Source organism: Synchiropus splendidus, chromosome 17, assembly GCF_027744825.2.
Source record: "Synchiropus splendidus isolate RoL2022-P1 chromosome 17, RoL_Sspl_1.0, whole genome shotgun sequence".
Taxonomy (NCBI): Eukaryota; Metazoa; Chordata; class Actinopteri; order Syngnathiformes; family Callionymidae; genus Synchiropus; species Synchiropus splendidus.
Genome location: NC_071350.1, coordinates 2,783,364 through 2,809,105, shown reverse-complemented (window position 1 = coordinate 2,809,105; position 25,742 = coordinate 2,783,364). Strand labels below are relative to the sequence as shown.

At 41.9% G+C, this 25,742-nt stretch overlaps 2 protein-coding genes across 8 annotated transcripts in view; one reads left to right on the top strand and one right to left on the bottom strand.

Moving 5' to 3' along the window:
- The window catches only part of npas2 (neuronal PAS domain protein 2), a 56,131-nt gene extending 41,883 nt beyond the window's left edge, over positions 1 to 14,248 (top strand). For 2 of the 6 annotated variants that reach the window (XM_053848034.1, XM_053848035.1), the window contains exons 8-22: positions 1,239 to 1,352; positions 2,264 to 2,382; positions 3,608 to 3,690; positions 3,770 to 3,876; positions 4,105 to 4,252; positions 4,320 to 4,404; positions 4,471 to 4,597; positions 4,708 to 4,805; positions 4,875 to 4,961; positions 5,868 to 6,062; positions 6,819 to 7,010; positions 8,388 to 8,566; positions 8,625 to 8,717; positions 10,538 to 10,748; positions 10,811 to 14,248. In XM_053848034.1, coding sequence (XP_053704009.1) covers positions 1,239 to 1,352; positions 2,264 to 2,382; positions 3,608 to 3,690; positions 3,770 to 3,876; positions 4,105 to 4,252; positions 4,320 to 4,404; positions 4,471 to 4,597; positions 4,708 to 4,805; positions 4,875 to 4,961; positions 5,868 to 6,062; positions 6,819 to 7,010; positions 8,388 to 8,566; positions 8,625 to 8,717; positions 10,538 to 10,748; positions 10,811 to 11,035 — 2,063 coding nt within the window. In that variant the 3' untranslated portion in view covers positions 11,036 to 14,248. The remainder of the gene's footprint in view (positions 1 to 1,238; positions 1,353 to 2,263; positions 2,383 to 3,607; positions 3,691 to 3,769; positions 3,877 to 4,104; positions 4,253 to 4,319; positions 4,405 to 4,470; positions 4,598 to 4,707; positions 4,806 to 4,874; positions 4,962 to 5,867; positions 6,063 to 6,818; positions 7,011 to 8,387; positions 8,567 to 8,624; positions 8,718 to 10,537; positions 10,749 to 10,810) is intronic. The other 4 variants (XM_053848038.1, XM_053848037.1, XM_053848040.1 and 1 more) reach the window with 4 other exon arrangements.
- On the bottom strand, positions 13,658 to 24,525 carry radx (RPA1 related single stranded DNA binding protein). 2 transcript variants are annotated; one of them, XM_053848043.1, is made up of 14 exons: positions 23,704 to 24,525; positions 23,279 to 23,412; positions 22,922 to 23,114; positions 22,699 to 22,807; positions 21,539 to 21,639; positions 21,356 to 21,475; positions 21,177 to 21,272; positions 20,939 to 21,106; positions 20,160 to 20,305; positions 19,996 to 20,096; positions 19,842 to 19,924; positions 19,107 to 19,340; positions 15,691 to 15,873; positions 13,658 to 15,627 (listed from the first exon to the last, which is right to left on the bottom strand). In XM_053848043.1, exons 1-14 carry the CDS (start codon positions 24,269 to 24,271, stop codon positions 15,491 to 15,493), a joined length of 2,373 nt encoding a protein of 790 aa, XP_053704018.1. In that variant the 5' UTR covers positions 24,272 to 24,525; the 3' UTR covers positions 13,658 to 15,490. The 2 variants fall into 2 exon arrangements, with proteins under 2 accessions (XP_053704018.1, XP_053704016.1); XM_053848041.1 differs by having other exon boundaries at positions 13,658 to 15,873.
- Positions 24,526 to 25,742: the final 1,217 nt, after the last annotated feature.

Genomic DNA, 25,742 nt, shown 5'->3' with positions numbered 1-25,742 from the left:
ACTGTCAATTAAATAAAATATTCACATAATTGGAATTGGATTGATGGAAAAAAATAGCTAAGTACATTAAAAATCAATTCACTTATTGCCAATTTTTTTTTTTACCCAAAATAAACTTAGTATTGATACCTTGATACCAATTAGCATTGTATCCGGCTACTGCATTTGAGCATTGATAATTTCGACAACCACAGTCAAAGCTAATATTTGAGGAAATCCAATGAGAAGAATAATAATTCAGACTTAATAAGGACAGCATTCATTGCATAAGTCACTCCAAATGCCTGCCACTCCAGCAACCTTCATATGTTTTCTGGGTCTACATCTGCCAACGTTTATCTAGCTCAGGGCTTTAAAAAATGTAAAATATTGGTGCTTTCATTCAAAGTTTCTTGTGCTATTCATATTCGTTTTTTCATCCAGCTATCTAATATTTCAAAGAATGACATCACACCAGCAAACTGTGGTTTTCAACTCCACTGGCATGTTGGCAAGAGTTTTGCATTGATTTCTCAAACTCCACAACCTTGGCCAACCCATCGAAACTTTGACACCAAAGAAACAGGCTGCGAGTTCTAAAAGAGACAAGGCGCCGTTCTCAGTGCGAGCGAGTTATCTTTATTTATGTAGTGCCTCTCAGGAACACAGGTCACAAAGGTCTTCGCATTGAAGTGATAAGTGAGATGTGAAAATACAAAAAAGCACAGACACATTTTAAAAGAGAGCTGAAGTGTGAACTTTTGTATTATATTATATGTTTAGCAGTCATTATGTGGCTGTAATAAAAAGGAAGATTTGAATCTAAATTGCTGTTCTTCTGCAATGTTTAACCCCTGGACTACTGCACTTATTCACAAGTCTCCTGGTTTAGTTTAATTTTATGGCTCTAGAGATGCTTTAAAAATGTGCTGTGAGTGCTTCTCTCTCTTCCAGAAATTAATATGACAATTATTTTCAACAGTTTTTCACCTTAACATGTTACGAGTGTTACATGAATAATTAAATTAAATCATTTTACATGTTAACAGCAGCAATCTTTCACCCTTCAGTTGTTATGCTTATTGATCAGTGCTGTGTGCGAGTGTGTTAGCAAGTATGCTTTGGCTTCAGTTCCACAGGTGAAACTGACATTGCTTTATACATAGTTTTGTCAAAACTGTCCAAGTCCATCAAACATGTATTATTTTGAAAATTAAATTTCACGATTTTAATTGCTAACTGTCCTCCTTTGTCTTCAGACGAGGCACATATTGAGTTTTGTTGTCACCTGGCCCGAGGAAACATCGACCCGAAAGAGCCTCCCGTGTATGAGTATGTCAAGTTTGTGGGAGACTTCAAGTTTCATAACAATGGTGAGAAGGTTTTGATTACACAGTAAAACACCTTGATGTAACTAAGGATATTGCTTCAGCAGCTAAACCCAGTTTTTTTCCGTGTCCTAGTTGGACGAGCTGCCAGTTTTGGGTTTAAGGATTTAAGGTAGACTTGCTTGAACTTCCTCAAGAAGATTATTAGTTATTTATCGTGCAAAACGGTTTCTTATTCATGAAACACGACCATGGATGTCCAAACTAACCAGCAGCTACCAGAGGACGAGCCCTTTTTTGGAGATACCTTTACACTGGCAGTAGAATACTGCATGTAAAAAGAAGTATGAGGAAAGCAGTGTGTCATGATTGGAAGGACATGCACAAGAGGAAGTTGTTGCCACATTCCAGACTCATACCGAACTGGCAGAAAAGCACTGGGAAAGAGATATTTATAACTATAACTTATCTTTTTTAGTGCATTGTGAAAAATACAAAAGCTGAAATCCTTGATTTAAAATATCGACATTACAATGTCCTTTCATTGAAAAGCCTCATAGCTGTGTTGAGGGAGACTAAAAAAATCTGGTGGTGGAGTGACCCTAATGTGGAGGTCAAATAACTTGCAAAATAACTTAATGACAAATTTTGACAAAATGTAGGAAATGTTGCCATTGGGGCTGGGAAGAGATGATAAGATTTTGGGGGATTTTCCAAAATCTACTACCACCTGTTGTCATGGCTATCAATGATATTTATATTTTAAAAGCTGAAAAAAACTGCATTCTCTCAGTAGCTTTTCTACTTATTATTACAATTTATTTATTGAGATCTCGCTGAACAGGTTTTGTGGTGTTGCATTTTTACATTTGTTTTGTAATTCATTTATAATAAATATTATCATTCACATCACACCATTTGATCCTGTAAGCATGTGTTTCTGTTGTGTCCCTCAGTGCCTACTTCTTCTTGTAATGGCATGGAACTGACATTACCAAGAAGCCTGCAGTCGTCGCTGGAGGAGCAGGTCTGCCTCATCGCCACTGTGCGATTAGTCACTCCGCAGTTTCTAAAGGTAGGACATACTGTGTTAGCTGGTAACATGCAGCATTTTGCTGACTTCATGTACAGTTGAGAACTGAAAGTCTGTTTTCATGGACTAAGGCAGTGGATTTGTGGATCCTGAGGAAGTGTGGTACTTTATGTGGAAGTCAGGTGTGCTCTCGGAGTGATGGAGGGATTCAGTGGGGAGGGTATCCATGTTTTCTGACATTATAGTGATCTGTAGAGAGAGTAAGCGGGAGCGGCAGGATCACATGGTTTAGACACAAGAGGAGAAGAGTCAGATGAACAATGTTTGAGATGGTAGTCTTGTGTAGAAGAAGAAGACCATTGAGGTTGATGGATGTGATGAAGGCATGAAGGCAAGACATGAAGAGCACAGGTGTAAGTAGAGAGGATGATCCTTGTATTCAGCGTGAGCCTCACGATTACATTGTTCGTAATGCAAGCGCTGGAACATTTAAGTTTTTCTTCAAGCTAATATAGACATTCAAAGACATAGACATTAAGTTAACTCTTCCCAAAGGTCTTTTCAACACGAAGAAGTCCAAATAGCAGCTTGCTTTGTCTTAGTTTTTCACATTCACGGTGAAAAACGAAGCGTCACACACCAGTTTCCCTTCATTTGTCTGCCAGAGATGGGTCACGATACTGTATATGTTGTCTCATGTTATTGCCAAGCTGTAAAGTGGAAATCAAGACTTAGCCATGAAGCGTTGATTCATGTCACGAGAAGAGCAGTGACCAACTGCCAAAAGGGGATTCTCATTTTCTATTCGTAAAGGAAAAGTGATAAACAAGATTTCTTGTTCAGTCACATGCCAACAAAATACAACTGAACTGTACTTTATTTGTCAGCAGCTCCCAACAATCGAGCAAATGCCTCTGTCAACATTCACATCCTTGTGTGGGAGTCATGGCTTAACCTGTTCTCGTTAATAAAAGAAGCTACTAAGATCACCAGTGTATCTGAGAGGTAGCTGGCAAGACAAATAAAGCAAATAACACCTGGCAGAGGGACAAAAAAATCAGAATCAAGTTGATTTTTTTGGCTAGTCAGGGAGGGCAGGAAGCCCAAACAAAGTCTGGTTTAAAGGGTCCATTTTGTGTCAGTGGCTTTTTTGCAACTCCATGTTAAAAAATTTTCTGTTGTGGCTTTGTTGTGTCTGCAACTCCTTCCAAATTCTTCCACTGAGAGTCTTGTACATCCCTGTGAAATTTGGATGTTCTGTGCACAGGATTTGTGCATCGTGGATGACCCTTGTGATGAGTTCACATCCAGGCACAGCCTAGAGTGGAAGTTCCTGTTTCTGGATCACAGGTAAACAAGTCAAGGTCCACGGGGTGGCTCATGCAGCTATCATGGCAGAGTTTGAGTAATCATCCGTTTGCCCCCTCAGAGCGTCACCCATCATAGGGTATCTGCCCTTCGAGGTTTTAGGAACGTCTGGCTATGATTACTATCATGTGGACGACCTGGAGCTCATCGCTCAATGCCACAAGCAACGTAAGTCGAGCGTTTTTTTTCTCAAGAGATAACTCTTGTTATCATTGGCCATCACATTTTCTGAAAGAACACATGACCTTCCTTTCTTCATGTCTGCTTGACATGATCGTGTTCAGCAAGTGTAACAAGATAGTGTTCATGTGTTCATCTTTTCATTTTCACAGAGATAAGCTTTAGATTTAAGGTTCTAGAGTCGAGTGATGAGACTGTGTTTTTGGTTATCCTCAGTGATGCAATGTGGGAAGGGTAAATCCTGCTACTACCGCTTCCTGACCAAAGGGCAGCAGTGGATTTGGCTGCGCACTCACTACTACATCACCTACCACCAGTGGAATTCCAAACCGGAGTTCATCGTTTGCACTCACACGGTTGTCAGGTACGTTTGTTGGACCCGTATGAAACGTTGAGGAATAGTTTTGGATGAGTGCACCCCTCTTGTGCAGTTATGCCGAAGTGCGAGCTGAGAGGAGGAGGGCTTTTGGGCTGGAAGAGCTGTCTCCCCCAGAGATCGCTCCGTCTTCTGTGAAGGTACTGGTCTAGTTTAGCCATGCATGCAGAACATAGGCGGTGACGTTACAGTGTCTGTCCTCACAGGCTCAGGAGCTGTATTTGGACATCTGCGGACGTCTAGACCCACCACAGGACCGAACCAGCGGCGCACACTCAGTGTCGTCCCACAGCTCCAGGAAGTCCTCGCACACTGCGCTGTCTGACTCCGCATGTGAGTCATCCTCTCACCCAAACACACTCGCTTCGGGTAGTAAGATTGCCAATATTTGTATGACAAAAACACATGCTGTGGCAGTGACGTCAGCTTGTACTCCTGTGCAGCAGCCAACTCGTACACGGATGCCTGCACGCCGTCGTGGCAGTCGGCACCTGTGGGGACAGAGAGGACGAGCAGCAGACTCCAGCCAGGCAGTTCAAAGGTTGGATGACAAGTTTGGTTGATTCAAATTGGTGATGCATTGTAAAACCTGTGTCGTTTCGTTTTGTAGAGTTTGACCCAACGACAAAATTCCTTTGACCTGGTTCCCCAGCTGAGTGTCCCCCTGTCTCCTACCTGCAGCAAGCACTCCGCCATGGTCAGTGTTGACACTTCCTGTCCCACCCGCTCTCTTCCTTTCAGTCCTTTGTCAGTCTTATCTCGCAGTTGTCCGCTGTGCCCTCGTGTGTGTATGTGTTTGCGGCCTAAAGAACATATTAGTGTAACCCAGAAATTCAAGGCCAATATTTTACTTCACGGTTTGTGATACGCTGTTTTGTTTGACACATTTGCATACATACATAAAAAGTTCTTCGAAGTCGTTTTGAAGGTGTTTGTCATTACACATTTATGCCGGTCCAGTTTCCAGTTTGTCCCAGCTACTAGCGGCAAGTGTTTTGCATGAAACAATTTCATCTGAAATGAGCTCTATATTTGATGTTGACTGAACTAACATTATGTTTTATTTTCCGTTGAAATGTGCTTCTTCCTGTTTTCTGTTGGTCTCCTTCCACTGCTGCAGAACATGATGTTAAAAATAAACTGCCTAATTTCATGTGCATGCAGATAATCACGTAGGCACTTGCTGCTTTGTTTTATCAACTTGTGTGCTTCATCTACTTTTGAGTCTGGACAGACTTACGTATCAAGGCTGCTCGCACTGTCGGACATTCCCGACATGTTTGTTTGTTTGTTTTTTAAATAAGGGATGCAGAAATTGTTAAAATTCATGATGTTAATTACAAGTTGCAAGCTGCTATTGTATGTTTTATATTTTGGAACCGGACATACAAGTAAGGCAGAGGTGATTAACTTGCTCTGAGTTGGTGTTTGCAGGTTTACAAAATTTTCAACCATTTATGTATTTTCTACCTAATTACTACCATCATGGTAATTATAGCAAATGTGCTCGGAAATAAGTTTATCTGGCGACCAGCTGAATGATCCTCTCACACTGAAGTAAAACAACCTCAGGTTCATCTGGTTCATCTCTACCTGTGTCCAGCAGCAGCAGCAGCCACAGCAGCCACAGCAGCCGCCGCAGTCGTCTGTGTACCAGCTGCCACAGCGGCAACTCGGGGTCATGAACCAGCTGAAAGAGCAGCTGGAGGAGAGGACGCGCATCCTGCAGGCTGACATCAAGACGCAGCAGCAGGAGCTGCACGACATCAAGGAGAAGCTTCAGCTCGCTAATATCCAGGTAAAGTGCAGCAGTTGCTCGCTGCACTGGCCTCTCTCCGGCCCTACAGCGCCACCCAGACGCCACTGGTTGTTGTTTAGATACGAAGTGTAACCATAACAACGCCTGGCAGGCTCATGACCCACATTACACACTCTCCTGTTGTGTCAATAATAATCCACTGTTATTGTTCGCCAGCCAATCACAGGCTGCCTTGCGTGAGTGACACTCCTTGGCTGAGTAGGTGGGGGCTGCTGTGGCGGGTCAACATTCACATTAACAAGCACAAAAGGCGGCTTTTCTACTCATCTGAGATTAATGACATGACAAATATCTGAGACCTCGAGGAAGTTGTAATGTTTGAGAAAGGTTTTTTTGATCATTTCCTTTTATGGAACTTGTTAGACTTCCCAGATCACATACAAGTTGCTTAGTCAACACTTCTATAAGCGAACAAACTTTACTTAGCGATATCTGACACATTTGTGAATGAGGTCAAGGCATGTGTTTTTATTGTGGGACATGGGAAGTTTTAAACTCAGTGCGTTTGTGAGTAGAAAACTTGAGGTCAGCAAATAGTAGACCCGGTTGTGAGATGCACAACTACACACACTGTCTGCACTTCAGGCACAGTTTCGTTTGATGTCTTCTGTTTCTGAGAAAAAAAGCCGAAAACATATCGGCATGTTGAACTTTGATTCATCTTGTTAGCTTCCAATGACAGTTGAGGTTTGAACATATAAAGTGTGACATGTGATATTCTTTCTTGTGTGGTAGATGTTGTTACAACAGCCCATACACAACGAGTTTGGGGGCTCCCAGCAGCCCCAGCAGCAGGGACCGGGAAGGCCGCAGAGCCAGTCGGGCGTCATCAGGCAGCACTCGGGCCTCCCCAAACAGTCACCCTGTGGAGGGCACAGTGTGTCGCCTCACCCCCTCCTGAGAGATAACAACTCTCCCTCCACACAGGTACACAACTCATCACCTCAGTGTTGAAAAAGATTGACAGGTTCCGCTAGCTCATAAGGAGGAAAAAAAGGATGTGCCACTTCGTACTTTGTTTTTATTTGTATTGTTTTAGGACTCGGTTTTCCCCAAAAAGGACGACGATATTTCAATGAATGGGCTGGTTGGAAGTGGGCTAGCGTAGATGAAATGATGGTGTTCTGTGAGTTTGTTTGGATTTACAAACATTGTATAGTTCCCAGATTGATGTGAAACATGTCAGAAAGAACATCTGGCCAGGTGACCAGCTCCATTTGAAACAGGCAGAAAAGGGACATTTTAATGTCTAGATATGACATGCAGTCACATCACTGAAAAAAAATCATCTTTCACATGAATATGGAGACAAAATGTAGATTTACCTGCGTTGAAGTTTTTTTTTTTATTCTCATCCCTGTCCAGCTGCCTCTTCTTCATAGCGCTCTTGAGTGTCTGGGTTAAGGTTTTAATGAACCATGTGGCGCTACTGCCATCTTCTGTCCGTTTGAGCTAATTACACTTTGAATATCTAACGTGGAATTGCATTGGATTTGAATGCTGTATTCATCTCATAATGGGGACATTTTGAAAATAATGAAATGTAATAATGTATTGCTAAAATGCTGCTAACAATAACTGTTTGAAGGATATTCTGCATACCTGGGTGAAGTAGTTGCAAATACTATCATTAGGGGTGGGATTTGGTTAAAAAAATAATCTAATTTGTGATTAATTATTCTCAATTGATCACTGTTCAATTCACATTTCTCAATTTGAATGAATTTGGTATATTACTGACTCAAATGATGGACGCACACATATATTTAAACAACAAAATACTGTTTTTTGCATTGGTTTGACAAAAGCACAATATATAGTGGCTATATTCAAGTTTTTATATCACCTTATTTAAACTAAAGCTCTTTTAATTTTTTCAGAACAATTTCAGTTTTGTAAGAATTTCAAGTCCATTCAGAGTAGTGGAAGCCCTGGCCATTGTGTAGCGAAAAACATCCCTGAACAAACAGATGCTTTTGTTTGCTTTTGTTCAGGGATTCCTCCATGTTTGTTGATGTTGTTATCATCCTAGCTGTGACGTGTCTTGTGCATCAGTGTGATCAGTGGACCAGGAACTCCTGCACTTACAAAGGTTCCCTGTTGTCTGGAGAGCAAATTAAATTAAATTAAATTAAATAATATTAAATACATTTTTGTTGTAATCAATTAATCGTAATTATCTCAAAGTCCCACCACTAATTCTAATATAAAGTATGTAGGCTACTCTGTAAAGTACAAGGAGTCTACGTATGCTGTGTATGCATGCGCACGTCGACACAACTTCTTCATCTCCTCCCCATGCAGCAGAGGATTCCCCGGAGTGGCCAGGCTCAGTCGGTCAGTCTGCCAGTGCAGACCAACACCAGCCTCACTATGCCCTTCTACAGCAACCCCATGATGTTCTCCCAGAACAACAGCAGGCCCCTGCAGGAGTCCAACCAAAGACCCACGGACCATGAGTTCAACCAGGACGGGCAACTACGGTGAGTGACATCATCGCTCAGCTGTCGCCACTCACTGAACCTTGATCATTTCCTGCAGGATGCTCCTCAACCAGCCAATGCAGACGCTGGTGCCCACCACTAATGCGACAACCCAACCGTCCCAGTGCAACATGGGACTTTCACAAACCATGTGAGTATCTGCTGAGAGACTGAGCACTGCCTCTGCACTCTGATGAATAGTAACAAATAATTGCAGCTTTTTAACAAACTACTGAAAGCTAAATATAAACCACAATCACTGATCGATCGATTATCAGCATTATCACCCTGCTCCTCGATTAAAAACTGCAGTCCACTTGGATACACCTTTTCTCTCTGACCACCAGAGGTCGCTGTGCTATGAAACTGTCTAGTTAACAGTATTGTTCTTCGATTCCACTGATTTCCTTTCTGATCCGATACCGAGTAATATTCAGGCTGGTATTGCCGATACCGATACCGATATGTATGTGACTACACCTAATCATAGCTTCCTTCAAAATACAAGGATGAGTCAATTGTTTATTGTTTTATTCATTTTTTAAATATTTAAACAATTTTAAATTAATATAAATTTTACATTCAAGTTATATATATTAATTTAACAGTTTAAATTTGTTTGAAAATAATAAGACAATATTTGGTCGCTAAACTTATGTTTCATTCATCATTTCTCGTTCATTTTTCAAGGCTGTTTTATTGTCATTGCACTGTATAATTTAAATCTACTTTAACCGGTGAACTACCTAGGAATCCTGACATGAACTAATCTTGGCTAAATTCAAGATGGGTGAGATGTTATAAGTGATTATTTCAGCGATACTCATACTATTACTTTATTATTATTTATTCTATTACTTTACTATTACTTTACTATACTATCTATTTACTGTATTACTACCCTAACTTTACTTGACCTGGATGTTGCCTGCCTGCCGCCTGAATGACTCTGCCACAGACGTCTACCTTGCCCTGTCAGCCGCACCACAGGCGGACGCTGAACAGTCCACCTCCCTCAACCTCATCGATGCGTAGTATTGAGCTGCGTGGTTTAACCTTAAGTGTTTCACCATGTTTGTTGTGTTGCCACAACATTGTATTGTTTTTCAACTGGCGTCACACACAGCTTCTTGGTTGTTTGTGGAGCTGAAGTAGTTCCACACATGGCTCCACTTACTGAGAGCGATCGAGTCTTGACTGTTACTGGCGCAGGGCAGCATGGTGCTGCGCTTATACATAACGGGCGGAAGAAAAGTAGTTCCCACAAACCGCGTCTCCAGACAGGATCTCAATAGTTTAGTTACATTTCATCTTGTTCCTGTTAAGGATATACATTACCTCAAATTACTTAGGTGTCGAAAGTATCAATATTTTGGTTTGATAATCGATTTTAGAGAATCAAGATTGGTATCGGCGGTATCGATATTTCAGGATCGGTCCGCACATCACTAGTTCACAGCGTGTGAATTCTGTTGTTGCATGAGGGAGTGTCTATGTGAATGTCTGAGACCAAACTACAATTACAATATTCAGCTAATTGTTGGTTTTTGTAGCGACTTTCACTGAGGATCAGTTTGTAGCATTAGCCACCAAGCTAATCCATTCCGACTCGATATGATATCAGTTCCTTGTGACATGAGTTGGTAACTTACAATCTTATGTTAATACATGGTTATGAGTACAAATGGAACCCAGGGGCAGTTTAACTGATTGCTCATGCCCTAAGATGGACAAGCTTCTCAGCCTTTGAGTGAGAGTCGGGAGAGTCTCACTCAAAGGGAAATTTGGTGTCTCGATACCATCTGCGCTGTGATGAGGACTAGATAGAGAATGACGTCACAGTAAACACTAGATTTTGCTGTGGAACAGTCTTGGGAATGGATGTTCTCCATAAAGCAGCTCCACCAGCAGAGTTGAATGTTGCTGTTCATGGAGGCTCCAGTGGTCACTCTACTCGTCTCTTCTCGACAGATACACCCTGGAGCAGCAGATCATCACCCCGTCCTTCTCCATGCAGCAGGTCAACTGCAACGCCGTCCTTGTCCCGTCTCAGGTCTTCACTTCCCCCATCATGATCCCTCACAACACCTTCATCCAGCACCAGTCGCAGTCTGCGTACCACAGCCAGCACCAAGCCTCCCAGCACTCCCTGCAGCTGCAGCAGCCGCAGCACTTCTTTCAGGTAACACTGCTCACAAGCCTGCAACAGCAGCACATCCTCACTCTAATGCTTGGCTCCGTCAGATGGCGCAAGGACTGGTCCATAGCGGGTCGACGCCAGCATTCTTACACACCACTAATCTCCCGCAGCAGGGCGCCGTGGGATACATCCAGCAGCAGCAGCAGCAACAGCAGCAGCAGCAGCAGCAGCAGCTGACTCCAGCTCAACCGCAGCAGCACAGACAGTACCAACATTCCCAGAACCAGATGGACAGCGTGTCAGACTTTCGGAACATGCTAACACGGTAGCGCAGCAGAACACACAAACAAAAGAAAGAAATTGCGGTTTTCACGGTCTCCAGCGCCACACCACCTGAACGTTTAGACGCAGATCAACTCTGCGACAGCGTCGACCCGTGGCCCAGCCCAGACCAGTGACACCAATGGATGTATTGTCACGCGCGACAAGTGTTGTCGCAAGGTTTGACCCTGAAGTAGCATTTTTATATATTCGCTTTCAGCGACCAGCTGAAGTGACAGCAGGTTGGACGCCCAGCGTCTCTCAATCAGACCAGAGTGGTGTGTGTGAGGGAGAATGTTTTTGGAGAATGTCATGTTTCCCCAAAATATAAAAGAATCTGTTCATGACCGCTCTGGTCTCTTGGATTGGCATTCTTGTGGACAGGAGAACGTCTCGGTTCAGTGCAGCACAGTGGAAAAACTGCAACTGCAGCTTCACATAACCACTGATCACGTGTTCCATGTTTATTTGGTCCTTCAATATGGCAAACCCAGAATCAGAAAACTATTCTCGTGTATATTTAGAAAGTCAATGTGCCTATTAACTGTTTTAGATTAAGGTTTCAAACTTTAAAAAAAGTGATTAATCCAACGCAAAACGAGGGCGAGACTTAAGGAAACACTATTCCTGTCACCAAACTCTCCACTGGGATGTGGAGAGACATTTCTGGAAGAATGATGTGAAGACGAAGTCTGAAGAAAAGGGCTCCGATCTTCCTTCCACTTCTCCCCAAAGGTCTCCAGAGGGAGAACTGTGCCTTTCCCCCCACCTCCGCAACCTCCGTCATGCAGTGTCCGATTAGGACTTAGAAAAGACCTCAGGTCCATTTTTGGAATACAAAGTTCTATTTTCATAGATTATTGTTTCCACAGTGGATTGAAAGAGCATCTAGATTTATATTGGAGATCTATATATATATATATATATATATATATATATATATATATATATATATAGATAGATATATATAGATAGATAGATACTGAATGCCTTCTGAGACAAGGTCCAGTCCTGACTCCATCTTCAGTTTCCCCCATATGATTTCTTCTGAGTCAACATTTGAAAACAAATGTGTTTGAGTGCGTTCACACTCAAATATGACCCGATGCAGACCAGCATTAAAGCCAACTTCTGTCCTGCTGAGATGCTTTTGGACCTGATTGAACTCAACATTTGAACTACAACCATGCGTGGAATCAACCTGAACTTCAACTACAGTAATATACTAAGGCACAAATTCAAAAGAGCCTATTTCAAATTCAAAAGTAAACATCGCTATACTTTCAATCTCTTTAACGCTACTGGTGAAGTGAGTCTTCCAGTGCCTGCAGCGCCCCCTGGTTTTAAACATTGGAAGCTGCCTTGAGCAGGTTTTTCTCAGTCATTTCCGGTTGATGGCAGAAAATCTTTTTGGAACAAGCAACTTAATATCTGGATGTTTAAACGTCCCTCTTTGTTGAGCTATCGCTTGTTTGTGCTAAGAAAAGTCCGTTTTCCAGGAGCAGTTTAAACTCAAGTTTTATATTCAACCCCGAGTCAGTGGGTACAAATGGAACACAGCCGCAGCTTAAATGACCGCTCCTGACATTTGATTCTAATTTTCTTTAAACTTGAATCCGTGTTGATTATCCTGTGGAGTCACTGTGGTGCCATAACTGGGGAATAAATAAGAGGACAAAGAACTAAACGTGTGAGTAGAACTAAAAAATAATAATAAATGGAGATAAACAATGTTTCTGGATTAAAGAAGTGGATCTATTTATTCTTAAATGTTTCCATCTATATTTTAGTCATGTTTCAGTCTTCGTCGCTGCAGAGTTATCCCAACCTTATCTCATCGCAGTGAGTCCACAGGCCCTGGCACAGTTGTTAAACCCCGTGTGGATCATGATGCGCCGTGACCTCCACACACGCTCACATTTTTTCAAATCCGGAATTTGTAACCACAAAAGAATATTATTCCCGGAAATATTCCAGGTGCGTGTCGCAGAATAACAAGCAGATTAAATCTATTTATTGTTTGTGACGTGGACAGGAAGTGAGGTGGAGCTTATTTAACGACAATCAGACGGATCTGCGTTTTCTCAAGACGTGGGAGAGAAGTGGCCGTCGGCACTCGCCGCCACGAACTCAGCACCAGTGCCGTTTTACACTTTTACTATGTGCAATGTCAACTTGAGAAGAAGAATGTTAATTTATACTGTTGAGAGACAATGTAAACTTTGTAAATAGGTGTGTATGATAAAGCCATTGTACCGTGTAAATTATAATGAAGTATTTTTCTACGCCCGAAACATTCCTCTCGGCAGAATCTCGCCCGCCGACTATGTCTGCGTGGGAATGTGCTGCAGGTAGAGACTAACACTCTGGACTGAACTTCAGCGTCGTCGCTGCTCCGAAGGAAAGCGGCGACTTTCAAGACGAAGTGCAATTCACCTACTTTGATCTTTAGCTGACCAGGAAACGCTTGTGAACCCATGATCGCAGCTCAGAGGTGCCATAGATGTTTTTATTTTCCACACTTCTTTCTCATGTTCCTCCTCCACAAACTGTCACCGCGCTTTTGTCTCCTCCTTCTGGCTGACTGAGCTCCACTTTGCAAAATTAAAACTCAACTTTGGGTTTTCATGTTTTGTGGCTGATTTTTTTTTTTTTTTTTTTTTTTTTTTTAATGAAATTGGCTGTGAATAATCACATTGTTTCTACGGTACTTCTATTTTTGTGGTTGCTTTTTCATCTGAAAGTGTTTTGTTCGTTTCCCCTTCAACATTTCTGTACCGAGGGACAAACCGACCTGATTCATACGAGCCATTTCTGCGGCTTCAGAGCAGAACAAACGTGGATATATTGTAAAATAGAATGTACAAAAAAAATAGACGGCACAGTTGTTTATTGTGTATGTCTTAGCTTACAGATATACAGTATATATTACATGATTTTAAAATTAAAATCATTTTGTAACAGATAATGAAGTGTCTTACTAGAGGCGACGAGGCTGTTTTTGTGTTTGAGTTGGTGTTGCACAGTCATTGTACGGCTTGTTTTCTCCCCTTCATTTCTGTATTTACCATCAAAATAAGCTTTACGGACATTGTTCATGTTGTTGGAAAGAAATTAACTAATTGCGTTTACATCCGGAAAAATATATCTATCTTGATAATGTTATATTGAATTATTTATAAATCAGAACCTGGTCATTGTGAAGAATAAATATTTTTAAACATATGCATCGCTTGATTCTGACCGAACGAGTTCTCTGAGGAATGAATCCGGAGCTTTTAATTGCTGTTGTGAGAAACAAGTCCTTAATCGTCGCCTCTTTGATTGAACAAGCGCTTGGAATGGACAAAAAGTGCTTCATATTTTCGCATTTTTTTCAAAAACGCAATTTTATTTCACATATTTATCGTCTCTGACATAGATAAGAACATCAGAATTCAAAGATGGGAGTTTTACAGTGGTGCAAAATTGTCATGTAAAAATCATCGGCCATCTGCTGTTAGTGGCACGAATCGTATTATGTATTCACTGCTGCTCTGAAATAGAATTACAGAAATAGTCATTTCTCATTTTATTACTGAAGTTGGGTAAATCGTCTATCAATTGCAACCATAAATTAATTTAGTAAAGAAGGCGACCCCAGTGGCCAAAACCATTTAATTCCTGAATACTATTTAAAGGTTTTTCTCTTTCAATGGTAATCGCTAAAGCGTCTAGTTATTACGGTGCATTGACAGCTGTTAAGAGCCATGAATGAGTGGCGGGTAGTATTTGTTTGACTTTCAAAAACATTGATTTGCTTCTGCTGTGACTCATCAAGTTGTTATTTGAAACATGCGTAGTTGTGCCGCTCCTGTAGCCACGTACCCAGCTGGTGGCTCTGACTCTGATCAAACACCAGAGCCATCTGAAATTATTGATTTGCGATGTCATGTGACAAAACACTGCGTCAGTTACCAGATCTGACCTACAGGTCAAAGAGCTCTCAGCAGTGACTCGGACATTCCTCTTTGCCACACTTGATGTTGGCATAATGGACCAGCTTTCATTCCAACCTGGGAGTTTTAAGTGACAGATCTTCCAGCGTAGTCGCACCGATCCTCCTCATGTTCTTCTACCTGACATGTCTAACACTGGAGTTCCCCCAAAATGTTCTGTCTCTCCTCCACATGTCCAAACTATCGCTTCTGATTTGTCGCCACTGCTTGTCTTAGCCAGAAATTCTCCAAACCAGCAGGTTGTAGATCTCCACCGCAAGTATAACGCCCCCCACTGCCCAGCTAGAGTGTTAGCGGGCATGAAGATTATGCCCATGTGTTCTCCTGACATGAAGAAATGATCGACTACACGCAAAAACAGATGAAAATTTTTTTTTTAACGTTGAATAAAAAAGTGAAACAAAAGATTCTTCATTGAAAAATATTGTTTTCATACAAACATTATTGTGTTATGGAGGACAGTTGTCATTCGTCAGAAACATCGGCCATTTTATAGATCTTGCTGACCACCACTTCTATTTCCTGTCCCCCCATATGACACAAATCCAAGGCGCACACAAGGTGTGTGTCCTCCAGCTCGGAGGCCGTCCGCATCAGCTCCTCTGGAAGACAGTCATGTACGTGAGTGGTGACGCTAGCGAACTGAGGAGAGGTGTCGGAGTTACCAGGGGAAGGGTGAGGGGATGCTCTCCGCTCTGCAGTGACACCTAGTGGATAGATGTAGCCGGAGGTCAGGCAGGATAACAATGTGTTGTCGTGGGGGTCAGTGGGGAGGCCCACAGCTCTGGGGTCGCCACAGGAGGTCACAGGGTAGAAGGCAGCGTTGATGGAAATCTGCCTGTTGATTCCTGTCCAAACATCAAACACTCACATTACTGGACCTCACTGATAGCTACACCACTGTTTTTCAACCTGTTTTAAACCAGGGCACACTTCCTGAGGCTTGTCAGTAATGGAACCTTGGCTAAAGCGCACTGGTGCAGAGTTGACATTACCGTAGAAAATCCCTTTTAATTTGTGAAAAACTGTAGCTCGGCTATTTTGGCACGATATTTGCAGAAACAGACAATCTCAGCTCGCTTCACAACAATTATTCTTTCTCTCGTCATATGGAAGGTTATCTCTGCCATCGAGATTTGAATACAAAAACACTAAATTGAATTCGAAAAAAAAAATCATTCTGAAAAATGATCCTATCTTCATGCTATTTAGGGTGCAAACACAATATAAGAGAAGTAATAATGCCACGCTGTATGAATCTGTGATGACATTTCAAATGTCCCATTTCCTCCAAGGACATTGAATGCAACGTCATTGGTCCAGAGGAAGACACCCAGGAAGTTAGAACTCAATTTCATGTGCCATTTCAAAGTAAAAGCCTTTTGAAAACGTCAACCTATTTACCACCATGGCTTGACCACCTTATTTCTATGTCACTTCTTAGCACTATGAGTCATTGTCACCTCAGATATGAACTGATGGCGGCCCTCCGCCACGGCTGTAGCAGAATGTGGCGTTTCACAGCCAAAACTAAACATGGAAGAGTCCTGTCATGTTTCATTTGCCGAAACAAGCTGTGTAATATGGAGCGTCTTGATTGATCCACGCTGCTCTGACAACACGTTGAACACAGTGAGAGAGACTTATCATTTACTGTAAGTACACATCCAGACGCCAGTACTGGACAACGAATAGTCTGGTGATCTTCAGTGCAAACAGTTGCGCGATTACAGCAGTGAAAACAGTTACTGTAGAGCACAACATTATTCATTTAAGCAAATCTGTCTGTCAATAAAATCAGGTGTTTATCAGCCTAATAAAGGCAAAAACACGTGAGTCATCGAACACCCGCACACACTGCGAGTCCTAGACCACCACGCTGCGCTCCAGTTCTCCAGCACCATTGAAGCTGAAGCTGCTCACCTCAGTGTTCTGGGAGTTTGAAAAGTTGTTTTTGAACGATTGTGTGCCCAGACAGCAGACAATCAGACCCGTTACTGCCCGGCATCTATCATGTTTGTGTGGAGTCGCGCTGTACACGTAGTTTCCAGCATCTAGTGATGAGGATAGTAATAGCATTTTGGAGAACCCCTTCGGTTGACCACGATTCCACTGGTCTAGACTCAGTAGTTTCGGAGTTTCGTTTTGGTGCAGGCTTGACTCCAGTGCTGAACCGCTAGTGACGGTGCATTCAATGTTGTTGGAGGAAATTGGACATTTGAAATGTCATCACAGAATCATACAGCGTGGCATTATTACTTCTCTTATATCGTGTTTGGTGGCAAGTTGCACTCTAAATAGCATGTAAATTGGAGCAGTGTGAGGTATCTGCACTTATTCTCCGACATGCACGTGACAAATCCACATATTCATGTGTTTATACAGCATCACAATATCCGTGTTGCCTGTAAACATCACACCTCAAACCGCGGTTCTGAGTGCTGTCGGTCTTGATTAAGCTCCGCCCACCAAGCAAGGACCCGCAACTCCATTTCTGTGCCATCAGTTTTGAACTCGTAAAAAAAAAAGATTCGTAATCGTAAATAAAGTAAAAAATACAAAAACGTTTGAATTCGTAAATACAATTTGAAAACAAAAAAAAATACTTCTTCACTTTATTAATTCTCATGCTGTATTTTTCATATTCAAACCTTAATAACAGGGCATCAAAACATGTTTCTTCTGATTTTTTTTTTTTTTCAAATTCAATTTTGTTCTAGGAATTCAAATTGTTTTTTTTGTTTTCAAATCTCAATGGCAGAGACATCCCCTCCACAGACCAACACGGTCTAGTTGATTTGTACCGGCCACCTCTGTCTCCGGACAAATGAAATGAACTGGATCATTTCCCATGGAAACACCTGACACCCTCTCACGGCACACTAGAGTTCGAAAACACTGATCTAGACAATTCAAAAACATTGTACAGTGGAGTTTGTTTGAGGGTGAACACTAGGGATGGGTGATATGGACAAAAAAAGTTATCACGATAAATGCTGTAATTTTGCCGCTAACAATAATTATCACGATAAATACATTTTCATTCTATTCCATGTGTTGGACACTCAGTCTCTCTTGAAACTCTTTTATGATAAAACTTATTAGTGGAGTTTGTCTCCAACATCATTATTTGCTTATGTTTAAATATAATAGTTAACTAAGTGTAGAGATGAGAAATTGAATGTTTCACGTCTCTGGTCGAAGCCACTGGTGTCTGACAGACTGCTCTGACAGTTTTATTTAGGGGCTAAATTGAGCCGTCTGACTGCTGTATCTCATGTCTCTGAACAGTTGACTTTAACTATGAACCAGTCTGGACACATTTCCTAGATGCTATTGAAGACATATTAGAAATCATGATGATCATTTGGTCATATTCTATTCTCCAAATCATTATACAAACTGACAGTCCTTTGTCTTGCGTGACGAAAAATCTTTTCACAATTCTCTCTCCTAAAATGGTTGTTTTCCACTGCCTAATTGAAGATGTCACTAATACTTTGACTGCTTTAGAATTTGTTGATGGTCACTAACTGATGCCGGGTCGTAGCATACCGGTGAGAGTGTGTCCGCGATCACTGAACCACCACTCCATCTAATAAAATAAACACGGATCCAGAGACTCAAGAGTTGACCAGTGTTATTATCAAAGCTTCCCTGGATTAAAAAGAAATGTAAAACTACGATTGTGAACCAAAGTCCACCACACTCTCCAAACCGTCACACGCTGGTGTCAGCTCTCAAATGCTGCGGAGCTGAAGAGCACAGCGCTGTCACGGTCTCGTCATGTTAACGTGTGCAAGTCCGATACAGCGAGTGCCGCGTGTTTATCGAATTGATTGTGAGATGCAGAATTGTCATCGTGGAGACAGTGTTTGGCAGTATATCGTGTACGATAAGTTATTGCCTGTCCCTAGTGAACACACTCATCAATCAAAAATTCATGTGGGATGAAAAGGATTTTTTTTCCAGCAATGAGTCAGGCATTTACAGTCAGAGTCACCACACACTAAAGGTCAGACCCACATGAGTTTCAGTAAACTGATGTGTTAGAGAGGAACCTGAGTGGAGAATGGCTCACCTATGATGGTGAGGAGGTAGTATCCAGGACAGTCCACCTCCGTCACTGTGTCCCTGCTCCTCTCTGGGCTCCACCTCCCTGGCTGCAGGTTCAGCCACTGCAGCTGGGCATCCTTCTCCTCCAGACTGAACCTGCGACTGAGGCTCTGCTGGTGCAAACGCCCCAGACTCACATGCTCAGCCACGTCCAGACGCTGCTGCGGCCACTTGCTGCTCTCCCAGCAATGCTCTGCACCTGCAAGACCAATCGATCGGCTCAACGTAGAAGGACAGAGCACACTTATCACAACACTTCATTATTAGTTTTATTCTTATAATGACATCCATTTCACGGTCTTCCCTTTGAAAAAGTCAAATAAAATGGACATTATTAGGATCCATTTCAGTATTTAAGGAATCCAAATCCAATCAATTTTTTTCTATTCTGAACTTTAAAAATGTATCTGGAAACAATTTGATTTTTAAGATTTTTAAGTTATTCCCTTGATATCGCATCGTGTATTCATCATCACATTGTCATTCAGATTTTATCTTATTGTTATTGTCATCCTATTCTGTCTTTCTCATGATGCTTGTAAATACAAGCTCATTTGCGCCTGTGATTTCTAATTTAAAAATCAATGGGAATAGTTTGTTGAATGACAGAGGGGAAAACATTTTCTTTTCTGCCCTTTTTGTTTTGTCATATCTGTGTTACATTTCACAGAACCTCTAGGAGGCGCTTGTCCTGACTCACAGTGACTCTCTGCTGCCGCCTGCTGTTCCCTGTCCTCGTCATGCTCACTGCTGCTGCTGCTGCTCAGAGGCACTGTGAAGTTCCTGGAAGCACATATTTCAACAAGGTTAGAATCCAAATTGGACTTCACAACAGACGTGTAAAACAGACGCACCTGGCACGGCGCCTTCTCTTCCTCTGGACTGGTGAGCCCAGAGTTGTCTGAGATCTGTAGTCCCCAGTTTGTAGGCCGTTCTTTGCTGCGTCTGGTTGAACCTGTGGAAAAGAAACACATTAAATCTCGAATTTTAATAAACATTCTTCAAAAAATCCCTATACCTGCTCAGCATCGGCCTCCTGAGGAGCCAGAAAGCTCCTCATGTATCTCACTGCTGTGATTTGACCTTGAATAGCCAGTTTCTTTCGCTCCCTGTAGCTGAGGGTCTCCAGTTCAGTCTTGAGGTCAGAGGCAGCAACCATGGGGGCTGCAGGAACATCTTCCACAGTCATTACAGTAGCTTGTGATAGGTTATATACTTTTCCTACATTATTATTATTATTATATATTGTCAATACTGAGTTTCCAAACAGAAACAGTTACATTTCCTAAAGGGCAACATTATAAACTCTGACTGTTGTGAGGGGCCGCCATGCCAAAAGAAAGGCGGCAATGACAATGAAATGAGACGGCAAAAAATCTTAAGCGACATATGAAGTTTACCACATGGAAGCAAGGATATTAAGAAGAGCAAATGTGGCATGAACCCTATAAAAAATAACATCAAAGATGAAAAGCCAATTTATTTCAAAATATGTTTTGAATTTTCTTTCAACAAATATTGAGGAAAATACTGAATTGACACACAAAAAGAAGAAACAAAGGTGTAGTCATGAATGTGTTGGATTTACTGTTAAAACGGCTAAAACGGAAACAGGGTAAAAAAATGACAGAAAATGACAACTTATCAGTTGTATAGTCTGACCTCATGAGGGCCACAAAAACACAGGCAAAGGGCCATGTATGGCCCCTGAGCCACTCTTTGCCCTGGTCTGCTCTACAGTGACTCGCCTCCGAGGCAACATCCAGCCCTATTAAAGCCACCACCGAGGACACTTACTTGTAGCCTCTTGTTTGGCCCGGCTATAGGTTCGGGGTAAGTGAGGGTAACAGTAATGACCGCCGACGGCAGTCTTCTCGAGGACCGTGTTATCCTTCAGAGTCTTGGTCCACTGGATAAAGGTCCTCACCCTGTTGTCATTTACATACGGTTGACCCTTGTGATGACCTGTCAGGAGAACAGGTTAGTAAAGATGCTTGGTGGTTTCTGTCACCTCATGTTGTGTGTAGCTGCCGACCGGTGATGAAGATCTGCGTCTCAGAGCTGCTGGTGAGATATGGAAGTGAGCCTTCCACGCTGCGAACCCTCATCTGAGTGCAGACTATGTATGACACTGCGCAGTTCAACCACAGAGGCAGAGGTCACGAGAAGGGCAAACCGTTGCGAACTGAAACTGAACTGTGACTGCTGTCTCACTTGGGGAGATGGTGGTGAATATTTCCGGCTGGGAGGAGGAGAAAAGCTCCAGGATGAACGGGTGCGCCGATGTCTCATCCACTGCATGGACCCAGCGGTACGTCCAGAACTTCTCGGCACCTGCTAAGACATACCGTTGTTCTCTAGCTCTCCACTTTAATCACTAATGCTGTCAAGACGCACCTGTGCTCGCTTTGCTCTTCACTCTCTCCACGCGACCCACGAACATCACCAAGCCGATCACATCCCAGGCCGAGTTGCTGGCTAGGCTTTCAACCTGTGACCTAGAACAGGAAAAGCCCCATAAGCAAAATTGTTCATACAAGTTAGGAGTAGGGCTAACGCAACTAACGATTATTTTCCTTGTTGACTAATCGATTCATCATTTTTTCGATTAGTTGACTAATCGCGATTACCTTAATTTGGATCTATTTTGAATTTCTGTTTAACCATAAGTTGCTTAAATCATCTCACTGTGATACTCAGACACCATACATTGTTAAACAAGTATATTAAAATAATGGCAGATAATCCAGGAACATGTATTAACCCTGTGAAGCATGCAGCATAAAACAGTTGACAGAGAGCTCCAGTTCTTTAAAACTGTGGTCTTTATTGGTCCTTGAGAAGAATTTAAAATCATCACTATCCACATATGTATCCCATATAAAATATCTGATCAACATCCACATCAAAAGCTCTTATTTGAAGAATTACGATGTGTTCAGTGTAGCTCCGTAGTTCAGTTCTGGTTATTATTAGGAGGAGGAGAGACACCGAGGACAAAAAAAAAAATCACTCTAGTAGCACAAATGAGACGTGTGTGACATCATTAAAAACAAATCAATCTCCTCTTACAAATTAGCTCCGTGCTAACCGACATGCTTGCTGTTAGCTCGAGGGTGTGTGGGGGCACAGACCAAACACGCAACACTCTCACCATTCAAAGGGATTTGCTCATCCTTAAGACGCATTATCTTCGCAAACAAAACTAAGCCACACTTTTGAACAATGCGACCCGTCACCGCTCGAACTCGTGACTGTGACTGAGGCAGTCGGAGGTGGTAACGCGGAGCCTGGGGCATAAAGCGACGGTGGCCAGTTGGAGTCTGACCTCAGTGGGGAACCAATTAAAGGAACAGAAATTAACATCTTAATGATTCCTGAGAATGTGATAATTTCTCACTGCTTCTGAATAACAACCAGTTCTCGATGCCCACCCTGCGGCCCGTGTGTGTTTCCACCAACAGTCACCTGACGCATTGACGCACAAATTTTGATGTTGACGAAATTTTGTTGTGGACGTTATCGTTGCAGCCCTAGTTAAGAGTGTGTGTAACCACCTTGGGATGAACTGGTAGGACACCTCTGGCAAGCCCCACTGAGGCTGGACACTTTTTGGAGAGACCACGGTGATGACTGAGGCTGGGTTTCGCACATTCAGGCCGATCTCTAATACAGAAAAACAGACATGTCAGTGACTAAAAAGTCTTTGCTTTGATAAACTTACACAGAACAAATGAACAACCACACATGTATTCACCTTCTGAGAGAGTGTCTACATACCCACAAGTTGGAAGGATTTGAATCTAGATTGGTCCATTTGGGGCCGTGTGCGTTTCTGGTAACTTTTCTTCACAACATAGTTTTGGAGGTGCAGCACAGTTCCAATGCATATCCTCTGGTAAAACTGAGGGCAGAGGTCATTCCAAAGTACCAGGGACATGGTTCCACTTCTGTCAGCAACTTCAAAATAGGCCTGCGAAATATTGCATCACGTTTGTCAAAGAATGTCAATGAGTTTGGGGCAAATTAGTTTCACTTTCATCTCTACAAAATGGAGTATAAATTTGTTTCTTTCAACACTTTCGCTAGCTGCATTGACATTCGATCATAAGGTATTAAAGACTATTCCCTACTCACCTGGTAAGGAAAATCTATTTCGTGTTCATGCTTGCCGTAATAATGTAACCTGGATTTGTGGATGACTCTCACAAGGAGTGGCAGCAACAGTTTTCTGTCAGTCCCCAGATCAGAGAGGAAATCAATTTTTGACACTGCGGAAGATGCACAGTGTGGTTAGGAACTTTCAGTCCATTTTACATTGAAAGACATCACTCGTGGAACAATAAAGATACAAGAAATGTATCGATATATATATATATATATTGAGTTGCTCTCTAACGGTGTCATTATAATAAACAAGATATTGAATGATGATGATCTGTATTTGCTTTCACCTCGTGTATTGTAGTTTCTATTACAGTCAGTATTACAGACATGCAACCCCTGAGTCACTTTATTTTACTGTAAGTGTTGTAGCTCATCTCTGCAGACAAAAATCTTACCGTCCAGTGCTCGGTCGGAGGAGGGACACTCTGAGGTCCAAATGTCTCCCGCGGTGTCTTCGTTGTTCCACAGTGGCAGGTAATGTTTCCTGGTCAGTTGAAGCGGCAGGTCACTGCGCAGGTCCTCGCTTCTCTCCATAGTATCCTTGGCCAGCATCGGCAGTTGACTGACGTCATTGATCCCGTCCAAAAGCGCAGACCCACCGGACCCGCAGCGAACCTCCTCAATTCGTATGTAACCATGACCCAGCCGTCTCTCGTTGTAGACAAACGAGCACTGGGTGATGCTGATGTTCTCCCCGGTCTTCAGTGTGTTCGTGCTGACGAGGTGATTCAGAGACGGGTGAAGAAAACATTTCCTCTTCCAAACACCGTCTGTTACGGTGACGTCGTAGCTGTAGGTGCTTGTGTCTCCTACGTCCTTTTGGTCGCTCAAGTAACGCTGAATTGCAATAACTGCCACAGGAACGGACTCCTCTTTGCTAAATGTTAGGCACTGTTTGGACGACAACTGATTTAGAGTCCGCTGCAGAAACGAATCCCGACAACCCGTCAAACTCCTTGCCATTGTTGACAGAAACCAGCCGGTCGTTGACAGCTGTGTCTCATCCGTTAGCTTCTTCTTTACTACGTCATTGGTGTGTCACTTCAGATTACAAAGTTACGGAAGTAAGGTTAGTGTAAATTAAATGGCAGGACTGTCTTCAGTTTCAAACGTACAATGTGATTGACTTTGACTAAAGTTTAAATCGTAAAATAAAATAAAACAGGCTACTTTACAAATAGCGCGGGCTCCGCTGCTTCCTCTTGTTCTTCTGTACTTCGCCCGCTCCCTTTATATTAACGACACTGTTTTATGCTACTGCCATCTGGCGGCTAAGGCTTGTCTATACAAATTAAAAATAATAATAATAAAAAAATAAAATTTGGAAAGTTCTAAATTGAATTACAGTTGAAGTGAATAGTGAACGAGCAAAGCAAGACGTTTTCATTCTAATGTTGATTATTTTATCTTCATTTTTTTCAGATATGTCTGATTTAACATAGGATAAAGAGAATTCCATCCAGCCAAAATGATAGATAAACAAAGCCATGTATTTGTCATTGGTGTGCTGTTTTTAGTTTTAAAAACACTGGGCATGCACAGGGAAACAATGCAATTATTTATGGATGAGTCGATGATCAAAAAGCCACTGTATGATTGGATATGCATCCAAATATGAAATGCTATATTGTGATGTAATGTAATGTAAGTAATTGCAGAAAAGTTTCGTTGAAGACTCAACTGACAAGGTAAATATGTCATAGCTACGACCCTACAGATGTGTCATTTTTAAATGATTGGTTTGGATTCGGTTCAAATGAATTAGATAAAGCCGTGACTCCCCCAGCAATAGGGAAATGATAATTGTCAATGCAGCAAATATTTACTGATATATAATATTAACAGATTAATTTATAGTGCGTGCAGTGTCCCTGAATGTCGCCAATACATTTCCAAGTTACATGGTACTGAAAGGCAAACGTCCACATGTGGAAGGAGGGGACCCAAGAGGTGAAAGACATTAAAAACCAACAATGCACATCAAAGATGTACATACTGTACATGCATGCTTAAATCTTCAATTAACCACCGCTTAGTCCTGTTCATGGGGAGTGCTGGAGCCTGAGCAACAATATGTGTAAAGCTGCCACATTTGAAAGGTTTTAAGTTTTTCAGTTTTAAGTCCAAAGCTAATTAGAAATATTGTTGTTTCAGAAAAAAACTCGGAAAAATTCAGAAATTTAACTTTTGAAATTTACTCATTAAAACTCTCACATTTTTAAATTGAGCTTCAAATTATTTATTGAAGATAATGTGTTATTTTTCATTTCATTGATATTGAGTAAAATGTTTTGTATGTAAATATCATCTTTGTAAATAATATGTATTATATACAAATCACATAAGTCAAACTTTTCATCAAAACAAATAGATTTTTATTTTCCAATCTATATATCTAACATCATATCCTCTCCAGACGTATTACTTCCTGCTG